The sequence below is a fragment of the Somniosus microcephalus genome, chromosome 6 (assembly GCF_052327205.1).
Source record: "Somniosus microcephalus isolate GS21.2 chromosome 6, FLI_Smic_1.0, whole genome shotgun sequence".
Classification (NCBI taxonomy): domain Eukaryota; kingdom Metazoa; phylum Chordata; class Chondrichthyes; order Squaliformes; family Somniosidae; genus Somniosus; species Somniosus microcephalus.
The window spans coordinates 122,495,812-122,508,003 of NC_140992.1; the positions used below are offsets into that span (position 1 = coordinate 122,495,812).

Sequence of the window (12,192 nt, forward strand, 5' to 3'; positions counted from 1 at the left end):
AGAGGCCTGACCAGTCCCCATCCACCACTACCCTCCTCCGCCTGGCTGAACTTGTTCTCACATTGAACAACTTCTCCTTTAACTCCACTCATTTCCTCCAAATCAAAGGTGTTGCTATGGGTACCCACATGGGTCCTAGCTATGCCTGCCTTTTCATGGGATATGTGGAACACTCTTTGTTCCAGTCCTACTCAGGTCCCCTCCCTCACCTCTTTTTCCTATACATTGATGACTGTATCGGTGCCGTTTCCTGCTCTCGCCCTGAACTGGACAATTTCATTCACTTTGCCTCCAATTTCCACCCTTCCCTCACCTTCACATGGTCCATCTCTGACTCTTCCCTTCCCTTCCTCGACTTCTCCGTCTCCATCTCTGGGGATAGGTTATTGACCAATATTCACTACAAGCCCACTGACTCCCACAGCTACCTGGACTACACTTCCTCCCACCCCACCTCCTGTAAGGACTCTATTCCATTCTTTCAGTTTCTCTGTCTCCGCCGCATCTGCTCCGACAATGCCACCTTCCACGCCAGTGCTTCCGACATGTCTTCCTTTTTCCTCAACCGAGGATTCCCCTCTACCGTGGTTGACATGGCCCTCGACCGTGTCCGTTCTATCTCCCGCACTTCTGCCCTCACCCCTGCCCCTCCCTCCTGGAACCACGATAGGGTTCCCCTTGTCCTCACCTTTCACCCCACCAGCCTCCACATTCAATGGATCATCCTCCGCCATTTCCGCTACCTCCAAAGTGATCCCACCACCAAACGCATCTTCCCCTCCCCTCCCCTTTCAGCATTCCGTAGGGACCGCTCCCTCCGAGTCCACTCCTCTATTACGCCCAGCACCCCTTCCCCTTCGCCTGGCACCTTCCCATGCAAGCACAGGAGATGTAACACCTGCCCTTATACCTCCCCCCTTCCCACTGTCCAGGGCCCCAAACACCCCTTCCAGGTGAAACAGTGATTTACTTGTACTTCTTGCAATCTAGTATACTGTATTCGCTGCTCACGATGCGGTCTCCTCTACATTGGGGAGACCAAAAGCAGATTGGGTGACCGCTTTGCGGAACACCTCCGTTCAGTCCGTAAGGGTGACCCCGAGATTCCGGTCGCCTGTCATTTTAATTCACCGCTCCATTCCCACCTCACCGTCCTTGGCCTCTTGCATTGTTCCACGGAAGCTCAACGTAAACCCGAGGAACAGCACCTCATCTTCCGACTAGGCACTTTGCAGCCTTCCGGACTCAATATCGAGTTCAACAATTTCAGATCATAACCTCGGCCCCTATTACATTTTTACTTATATTTTTTATCCACCCCTTTGTTTTGTTTTTTTCCCTCCCCCGCCCTTTCCTTTTTTTTCTCTCTCCTACATGACAGCTGTCTCTCATTCTGCCAGAGCATTTCACACCTAATCTGAGCTGTCTTTTGTCTCCACCAGTCCTATCACCATCTCATCTCGTTTTGAATACCTCTTAATGTCTCTTCACTTCTTTTGTTCTCTCCCAGCCCTGCCTTTCGATCGATTTCATTTCCTTTCCAGTTTTGAAAAAGGGTTAGACCCGAAACGTCGACTCTAATTTCTCTCCACGGATGTTGCCTGGCCTGCTGAGTTTTTCCAGCATTTTCTGTTGTTATTTCAGATACAGTATATGTTGGATATAGAATAATGTTCCTTTATACTGCCCCATCAAGCATTCCCAGGTCAAGTACTGCATGGGTTAGGTACAGAGTAAAATCTCTTTGCAATATCCCATCAAACCTCTCCTAGTTTAGGTGCAGAATGAATTAGATGCAGGGTAAAGATCTCTCTGTGTTGATCTATCAAGAGCTCTCATGGAAAACTAAGCACAGTCAAGATCCAGAATAAAGATCCCTGTATGCTGCCCAATCGACAGACCTCAACTCAGTCTCAGAGCTGTGCCCCTTACCGTACTAGTGTGAAACTGGTATGTCCTGTATCAGTCATCTATATGTTCTCTCAGTCATATTATCAATTTAGTGCTGAATTATTATCCAGTTCTGGATAATAATTCAGAAATAGTAGATGCATTGCTGATCATCTTCCAACATTCGATGGAATCTGGAACAGTACCCATGGATTGGAGGGTAGCTAATGTTACCCCACTATTCAAAAAAGGTGGTAGAAAGAAAACGGGGAATTACAGACCAGTAAGCCTGACATCGGTAGTGGGGAAAATGCTAGAGTCCATTATAAAAGATGTAATAGCAGAGCACTTGGAAAACAGTGACAGGATCGGACAAAGTCAACATGGATTTACAAAAGGTAAATCATGCTTGACTAATCTACTGGAATTTTTTGAGGATGTAACTGTTAAAATAGATAAGGGAGAACCAGTGGATGTGGTGTATTTGGACTTTCAAAAGGCTTTCGATAAGGTCCCGCATAAGAGATTAGCGTGTAAAGTTAAGGCAGATGGGATTGGGGGCAAGGTATTGACTTGGATAGAGAACTGGTTGGCAGGCAGAAAGCAAAGAGTTGGAATAAACAGGTCTTTTTCCGAGTGGCAGGCAGTGACTAGTGGGGTACCGCAGGGATTGGTCCTTGGACCCCAGCTATTCACAATATATATTAATGATCTAGACAAGGGAACTAGATGTAATATCTCCAAGTTTGCAGATGACACAAAGCTGGGTGGGCGTGTGTGCTGTGAGGAGGATACCGAAAAACTCCAGGATGATTTGGACAGGTTGGGTGATTGGGCAGAAGCATGACAGATGCAATATAATGTGGATAAATGCGAGGTTATCCACTTTGGTGTCAAAAACAGGAAGGCAGGAGATTGGGAGAAGGGGAAGTGCAAAGAGACCTGGGTGTTCTTGTGCACCAGTCGCTGAAGGTAATCATGCAGGTGCAGCAGGCGGTTAAGAAGGCAAATGGTATGTTGGCCTTCGTAGCGAGAGGGTTTGAGTACAAGAACAAGGATGTCTTGCTGCAGTTGTACAGGGCCTTGGTGAGACCACATCTTGAGTATTGTGTGCAGTTTTGGTCACCTTATCTGAGGAAAGATGTTCTTGCCATGGAAGGAGTTCAGCGAAGATTCACCAGGCTGATACCTGGGATGGCAGGGATGATGTATGAGGAGAGATTGGGTCGATTGGGCTTATACTCGCTGGAGTTTAGAAGAATGAGAGGGGATCTCATTGAAACTTATAAAATTCTGACAGGACTAGACAGACCAGATGCAGGAAGGATGTTCCCGATGGTCGGGAAGTCCAGAACCAGGGGTCACAGTCTAAGGATAAGGGGTAAGCCATTTAGAACAGAAATGAGGAGGAATTTCTTCACCCAGAGAGTGGTGAACCTGTGGAATTCTCTACCACAGAAGGCAGTAGAGGCCAATTCATTAAATATATTCAAGAAGGAGTTGAATATATTTCTTAAGGCTAAAGGGATCAAGGGGTATGGGGAGAAAGCAGGAACAGGGTACTGAATTTGGATGATCAGCCATGATCGCATTGAATGGCGGAGCAGGCTCGAGGGGCCGAATGGCCTACTCCTGCTCCTATCTTCTATGTTTCTATGTTTTCAGTTGTGCCCACTTGGAATTTTAAGAATACTGCCCCAAACTCATTTCATGCAGAGAGGGAGAGGGAGGAAACTATCGTCACATTGGTAGAGCTGGTCAACAGATTGGACATTGTGGACGACAGTCTGTACAAGGCTGAGAGTGTGACTGACCGGATGGTCGATACAGGGTGCGACAGTGTGAAAGAACCACAGTCTGTACAAGGCTGAGAGTGTGACTGACCAGATGGTCAATACAGGACAGGACAGTGTGATACCACAATCTGTACAAGGCTGAGAGTGTGACTGACCGGATGGTCGATACAGGACAGGACAGTGTGAAAGGACTGCAGTTTACTCTGTAGCTCCTGGAAGAGAATGAAAAGATGAGTAAAAACAGACCTTTTTCACAGTGCTGCCCGCTGAAGCCTGGTGGGCACTGGCAGGTATAGGCACCATCCCGTTCATTGCAAGTCCCTCCTCTCTGACAGGGGTCCGAGTCACAGGGGGACGGGATCACTGTAAGCAAGAAAGATACCCTTAGTGACTCCGCTGTGCACCGAACACCGAGATCAAGATTAAGATTAATATTGTATATGACCCGGTTAGAATGGGGTGTGACAGTGGTTTCCCCGGTGAGCATGCGCTGCTGAGACAGACACAAAGAGGTTCAAACGTCACATCTTACTCCAACAATAATGGGCCAGCAGGACCAGTTGATTGGAACTTAGAATAAATATAAATCGACACATACACCTTACAATACACAAGAACCACAGTCGTCAGCTGTGGCTCAGTGGTCGCACTCTCGCCTCTACGTTAGAAGGTTGTGGGTTCAAGTCCCACTGCAGGCACTTGAGTGCATAATCTAGGCTGACGTTTCAGTGCTGTACTGTCAGAGGAGCTGTCTTTTTGGAGGAGGCGCTAAACTGAGGCCCCATCTGTCCCCTCGATTGGATTTCACTATTCAGTCTATTCAACCTATTCAGTCTGTGCCAGAAAGTTGGAACTTACAAGTATTTTCAGTACTTACGCTAAGTTAAAATCAACTTAATGTTTCTAATTAACACTGCAAAATCAGAGCATTAGATTTTCCATGGGGATTTCCCAGATTCCCACTGTAATTTTGGTGGCCTTTTCCGGGATTTCTGCCGAGCTTCCACTGAAGTAATGGCAAGAGATCAGGAAGTTTCCAGGTCAATGCTTCTCTCGACATGTCAAACATGTACAAATAACCCCGCCTATGGGTCCTATTTCAAAGAAAAACAAGGAAGTTCTTCCCGGTGTGCTGGTCAATATTGATCCCTTAACCAACTTCACTGAAAACAGATTACCTGGTCATTATCACATTGCTGTTTGTGGGACCTTCCTGTGCGCAAGTTGGCTGTCACGTTTCCTACACGATAACAGTGACAACCTTCAAAAGTACTTCATTGGCTGTGAAGTGCTTTGGGACATCCTGAGGTCAGGAATGGCACAATATAAATGCAAGTCTTTATTTCTCACAGATCAAGTCGTTACACGGCGCAAAATGCAATTGTTTTCATTCAGGGTTGCAGTACCATTAGTTACCAGTTGGTAGCACTGCTGACAACAATGATTCCTGAAGCTCAGCATCGCCATCAGGAGGATATTAGCGGTAGTGCAGTTTTGTGGATTCCTTTTATTGAATTTTCAGGAGTCTCCAAACACATCATCTATGATAATCATTAAAATTGTTGAGACTTCCTGTTGTCACGTCTATTTTCTGTTGCCATGCTTCTGTGACATTAGTAAGGTTTGACTCAATCACATGCAATGCTTTTTTTTACACTGAGAATGCTTCATACTGTAATGGGTAATACCTGCAATACATACTTTCTTACTAGGTGGCGCTTTCACATCCCTCCTACTGCCTTGACTACAACCCCTCAACCTATTCAGTCTCTGCAAAAAGTTGAAACTTACAAGTATTTCAGTAAGTCAACGTAATGTTCTTAATTAACACTTCAAAATCAGAGCTATTAATTTTCCGTGGGGCTTTCCCAAATTGCCACTGTAACTTTGGTGGCTTTTTCTGGGGTTTCTGCCAAGCTTCCACTGAAGTAATGGCAGGAGATCAGGAAGTTTCCAGGTGAATGTTTCTCTTGACATATAAAACATGCATAAATAACCCAGACTATGGGTACCTGCGATGCTAAAATAAACAAACTAATATAAGTCCACACTGCTTTCTGCAGACAGAAAAGCTGTGTCTGTGTGTATGAGAAAAAAAGACAGACGAGTGATTACGCGCCTGTAGCTTTTATTTTGTGTTCTACAAATGTAGAAAGTGCATCAGGCTGAGAGTGACAGTGTCTTTCCTCATTGTAATTGAATTCATTTTCAAAAAAAGTTACACTTGTAAACAAACACTTCCAGCTATCATTATAATGAAAGGTCATCGACCTGACAGGTTAACTCTGTTTCTCTCTCTATAGATGTTGCCTGACCTGCTGAATATTTCCAGAATATTTTGTTCATATTTCAGATTTCCAGCATCCACAGTATTTTGCCTTTGCACTAACTATCTCATTTGATTATCACCCGTGTTGTGTTCGGAGTTAGAAGATGTGAGCATTCTAATTGTTAACTGCCCTCAGACACAGAGAAAGAGAGAGAGAACGAGACACAGATTTCCTTCAGTTAATTTGTCTTTTCAATAAAAGAAAATGAGTTTAATTTTCAAACATGATTAAATGGTACTTATTTATGATAGTATCGAGACAGAGAGAGAGTAAGAAAGATGCATGTCTAAGAACCAAACATGAAACACCAATAAAGGTTGACAGTGCAAATCTTCACTGATATCCGTGTGCATTTGCCTATTCTCTTGTGTGTGTAGTAGGTCATACAGGACTCACAATCTTTCCCGGTGGGTCCCTGCGGGCAGATGCAGTGATACGTCCCTCCGTATTCAGTGCAGGAGGCCCCGTGTGGGCACTGATGGTGGGCATTGCAGGGCTGGAGCACCTCTGGCGGCAAAGAAAGACAAAACATTTCAGTGACCTTCAGAGACCAGGATACACAGGAGTGGAGTGGGATATATAGGGAACAGAGTGCAGAGTGGGATTTACTGGGAACAGAGAGTGGAGTGGGGTTTACAGGGAACAGAGTGTGGAGTGGGATATACAGGAACAGAGTGTGGAGTGGGATATACAGGGAACAGAGTGTGGAGTGGGATATACAGGGAACAGAGTGTGGAGTGGGATGTACAGGGAATAGAGTGTGGAGTGGGATATACAGGGAACAGAGTGTGGAGTGGGATATACAGGGAACAGTGTGTGGAGTGGGATATACAGGGAACAGAGTGTGGAGTGGGATACACAGGGAACAGAGTGTGGAGTGGGATATACAGGGAACAGAGTGTGGAGTGGGATACACAGGGAACAGAGTGTGGAGTGGGATACACAGGGAACAGAGTGTGGAGTGGGATATACAGGAACAGAGTGTGGAGTGGGATATACAGGAACAGAGGGTGGAGTGGGATATACAGGGAACAGAATGTCGAGTGGGATATACAGGGAACAGAGTGTGGAGTGGGATATACAGGAACAGAGTGTGGAGTGGGATATACGGGGAACAGAGTGTGGAGTGGGATATACAGGGAACAGAGTGTGGAGTGGGATATACAGGAACAGAGTGTGGAGTGGGAAATACGGGGAACAGAGTGTGGAGTGGGATATACAGGAACAGTGTGTGGAGTGGGATTTACAGGAACAGAGTGTGGAGTGGGATATACAGGGAACAGAGTGTGCAGTGGGATATACAGGAACAGAGTGTGGAGTGGGATATACAGGAACAGAGTGTGGAGTGGGATATACAGGAACAGAGTGTGGAGTGGGATATACAGGAACAGAGTGTGGAGTGGGATATACAGGAACAGAGTGTGGAGTGGGATATACAGGGAACAGAGTGTGGAGTGGGATATACAGGGAACAGAGTGTGGAGTGGGATATACAGGGAACAGAGTGTGGAGTGGGATATACAGGGAACAGAGTGTGGAGTGGGATATACAGGAACAGAGTGTGGAATGCGATATACAGGAAAAGAGTGTGGAGTGGGATATACAGGAACAGAGTGTGAAGTGGGATATACAGGAACAGAGTGTGGAGTGGGATATACAGGAACAGAGTGTGCAGTGGGATATACAGGAACAGAGTGTGGAGTGGGATATACAGGAACAGAGTGTGGAGTGGGATATACAGGAACAGAGTGTGGAGTGGGATATACAGGGAACAGAGTGTGGAGTGGGATATACAGGGAACAGAGTGTAGAGTGGGATATACAGGAACAGAGTGAGGACTGGGATATACAGGGAACAGAGTGTGGAGTGGGATATACAGGGAACAGAGTGTGGAGTGGGATATACAGGGAACAGAGTGTGGAGTGGGATATACAGGGAACAGAGTGTGGAATGCGATATACAGGAAAAGAGTGTGGAGTGGGATATACAGGAACAGAGTGTGGAGTGGGATATACAGGAACAGAGTGTGGTGTGGGATATACAGGAACAGAGTGTGGAGTGGGATATACAGGAACAGAGTGTGGAGTGGGATATACAGGGAACAGAGTGTGGAGTGGGATATACAGGAGCAGAGTGTGGAGTGTGATATACAGGAACAGAGTGTGGAGTGGGATATACAGGGAACAGAGTGTGGAGTGGGATATACAAGAAACACAGTGTGCAGTGGGATATACAGGAACAGAGTGTGGAGTGGGATATACAGGAACAGAGTGTGGAGTGGGATATACAGGAAACAGAGTGTGGAGTGGGATATACAGGGAACAGAGTGTGGAGTGGGATATACAGGAACAGAGTGTAGAGTGGGTTATACAGGAACAGAGAGTGGAGTGGGATATACAGGAACAGAGTGTGGCGTGGGAAAAACAGGGAACAGAGTGTGGAGTGGGATATACAGGGAACAGAGTGTGGAGTGGGATATACAGGAACAGAGTGTGGAGTGGGATATACAGGGAACAGAGTGTGGAGTGGGATATACAGGAACAGAGTGTGGAGTGGGATATACAAGGAACAGAGTGTGGAGTGTGGAGTGGGATATACAGGGAACAGAGTGTGGAGTGGGATATACAGGAACAGAGGGTGGAGTGGGATATACAGGGAACAGAATGTCGAGTGGGACATACAGGGAACAGAGTGTGGAGTGGGATATACAGGAACAGAGTGTGGAGTGGGATATACGGGGAACAGAGTGTGGAGTGGGACATACAGGGAACAGAGTGTGGAGTGGGATATACAGGAACAGAGTGTGGAGTGGGAAATACGGGGAACAGAGTGTGGAGTGGGATATACAGGAACAGTGTGTGGAGTGGGATATACAGGAACAGAGTGTGGAGTGGGATATACAGGGAACAGAGTGTGCAGTGGGATATACAGGAACAGAGTGTGGAGTGGGATATACAGGGAACAGAGTGTGGAGTGGGATATACAGGAACAGAGTGTGCAGTGGGATATACAGGAACAGAGTGTGGAGTGGGATATACAGGAACAGAGTGTGGAGTGCGATATACAGGGAACAGAGTGTGCAGTGGGATACACAGGAACAGAGTGTGGAGTGGGATATACAGGAACAGAGTGTGGAGTGGGATATAAAGGGAACAGAGTGTGGAGTGGGATATACAGGGAACAGAGTGTGGAGTGGGATATACAGGAACAGAGTGTGGAGTGGGATATACAGGAACAGAGTGTGGAGTGGGATATACAGGAACAGAGCGTGGAGTGGGATATACAGGAACAGAGCGTGGAGTGGGATATACAGGGAACAGAGTGTGGAGTGGGATATACAGGAACACAGTGTGGAGTGGGATATACAGGGAACAGAGTGTGGAGTGGGATATACGGGGAACAGAGTGTGGAGTGGGATATACAGGAACAGTGTGTGGAGTGGGATATACAGGGAACAGAGTGTGGAGTGGGATATACAGGGAACAGAGTGTGGAGTCGGATATACAGGAACAGAGTGTGGAGTGGGATATACAGGGAACAGAGTGTGGAGTGGGATATACAGGAACAGAGTGTGGAGTGGGATATACAGGAACAGTGTGTGGAGTGGGATATACAGGAACAGAGTGTGGAGTGGGATATACAGGAACAGAGTGTGGAGTGGGATATACAGGAAAAGAGTGTGGAGTGGGATATACAGGAACAGAGTGTGGAGTGGGATATACAGGAACAGAGTGTGGAGTGGGATATACAGGGAACAGGGTGTGGAGTGGGAAAAACAGGAACAGAGTGTGGAGTGGGATATACAGGAACAGAGTGTGGAGTGGGATATACAGGGAACAGAGTGCGGAGTGGGATATACAGGGAACAGAGTGTGGAGTGGGATATACAGGAACAGAGTGTGGAGTGGGATATACAGGGAACAGGGTGTGGAGTGGGATATACAGGAACAGAGTGTGGAGTGGGATATACAGGAACAGAGTGTGGAGTGGGATATACAGGGAACAGAGTGTAGAGTGGGATATACAGGGAACAGAGTGTGGAGTGGGATATACAGGAACAGTGTGTGGAGTGGGATATACAGGAACAGAGTGTGGAGTGGGATATACAGGAACAGAGTGTGGAGTGGGATATACAGGAAAAGAGTGTGGAGTGGGATATACAGGAACAGAGTGTGCAGTGGGATATACAGGAACAGAGTGTGGAGTGGGATATACAGGAACAGTGTGTGGAGTGGGATATACGGGGAACAGAGTGTGGAGTGGGATATACAGGAACAGAGTGTGGAGTGGGATATACAGGAGCAGAGTGTGGAGTGGGATATACAGGAACAGAGTGTGGAGTGGGATATACAGGGAACAGAGTGTGGAGTGGGATATACAGGAACAGAGTGTCGAGTGGGATATACAGGAACAGAGTGTGGAGTGGGATATACAGGGAACAGAGTGTGGAGTGGGATATACAGGGAACAGAGTGTGGAGTGGGAAAACAGGAACAGAGTGTGGAGTGGGATATAGAGGGAACAGAGTGTGGAGTGGGATATACAGGAACAGAGTGTGGAGTGGGACGTACAGGGAACAGAGTGTGGAGTGGGATATACAGGGAACAGAGTGTGGAGTGGGATATACAGGAACAGAGTGTGGAGTGGGATATACAGGAACAGAGTGTAGAGTGGGTTATACAGGAACAGAGAGTGGAGTGGGATATACAGGAACAGAGTGTGGACTGGGATATACAGGAACAGAGTGTGGAGTGGGATATACAGAAACAGAGTGTGGAGTGTGATATACAGGAACAGAGTGTGGAGTGGGATATACAGGGAACAGAGTGTGGAGTGGGATATACAGGAACAGAGTGTGGAGTGGGATATACAAGGAACAGAGTGTGGAGTGTGGAGTGGGATATACAGGGAACAGAGTGTGGAGTGGGATATACAGGAACAGAGGGTGGAGTGGGATATACAGGGAACAGAATGTCGAGTGGGATATACAGGGAACAGAGTGTGGAGTGGGATATACAGGAACAGAGTGTGGAGTGGGATATACAGGAACAGAGTGTGGAGTGGGATATACAAGGAACAGAGTGTGGAGTGTGGAGTGGGATATACAGGGAACAGAGTGTGGAGTGGGATATACAGGAACAGAGGGTGGAGTGGGATATACAGGGAACAGAATGTCGAGTGGGATATACAGGGAACAGAGTGTGGAGTGGGATATACAGGAACAGAGTGTGGAGTGGGATATACGGGGAACAGAGTGTGGAGTGGGATATACAGGGAACAGAGTGTGGAGTGGGATATACAGGAACAGAGTGTGGAGTGGGAAATACGGGGAACAGAGTGTGGAGTGGGATATACAGGAACAGTGTGTGGAGTGGGATATACAGGAACAGAGTGTGGAGTGGGATATACAGGGAACAGAGTGTGCAGTGGGATATACAGGAACAGAGTGTGGAGTGGGATATACAGGGAACAGAGTGTGGAGTGGGATATACAGGAACAGAGTGTGCAGTGGGATATACAGGAACAGAGTGTGGAGTGGGATATACAGGAACAGAGTGTGGAGTGGGATATACAGGGAACAGAGTGTGCAGTGGGATACACAGGAACAGAGTGTGGAGTGGGATATACAGGAACAGAGTGTGGAGTGGGATATAAAGGGAACAGAGTGTGGAGTGGGATATACAGGGAACAGAGTGTGGAGTGGGATATACAGGAACAGAGTGTGGAGTGGGATATACAGGAACAGAGTGTGGAGTGGGATATACAGGAACAGAGCGTGGAGTGGGATATACAGGAACAGAGCGTGGAGTGGGATATACAGGGAACAGAGTGTGGAGTGGGATATACGGGGAACAGAGTGTGGAGTGGGATATACAGGAACAGTGTGTGGAGTGGGATATACAGGGAACAGAGTGTGGAGTGGGATATACAGGGAACAGAGTGTGGAGTCGGATATACAGGAACAGAGTGTGGAGTGGGATATACAGGGAACAGAGTGTGGAGTGGGATATACAGGAACAGAGTGTGGAGTGGGATATACAGGAACAGTGTGTGGAGTGGGATATACAGGAACAGAGTGTGGAGTGGGATATACAGGAACAGAGTGTGGAGTGGGATATACAGGAAAAGAGTGTGGAGTGGGATATACAGGAACAGAGTGTGGAGTGGGATATACAGGA

The 12,192-nt window shown here is 47.1% G+C and overlaps 1 protein-coding gene across 1 annotated transcript in view; it reads right to left on the reverse strand.

The window, feature by feature from the left end:
• LOC147116049 (sushi, nidogen and EGF-like domain-containing protein 1) overlaps positions 1–6,563 on the reverse strand; it is a 135,539-nt gene extending 128,976 nt beyond the window's left edge. The window contains exons 1-2 of the mRNA XM_085990763.1: positions 6,413–6,563; positions 3,933–4,049 (exon numbers count right to left, since the gene is read on the reverse strand). Of these exons, the coding sequence (XP_085846889.1) occupies positions 3,933–4,049; positions 6,413–6,548 (253 nt within the window). The 5' untranslated portion in view covers positions 6,549–6,563. The remainder of the gene's footprint in view (positions 1–3,932; positions 4,050–6,412) is intronic.
• Positions 6,564–12,192: the final 5,629 nt, after the last annotated feature.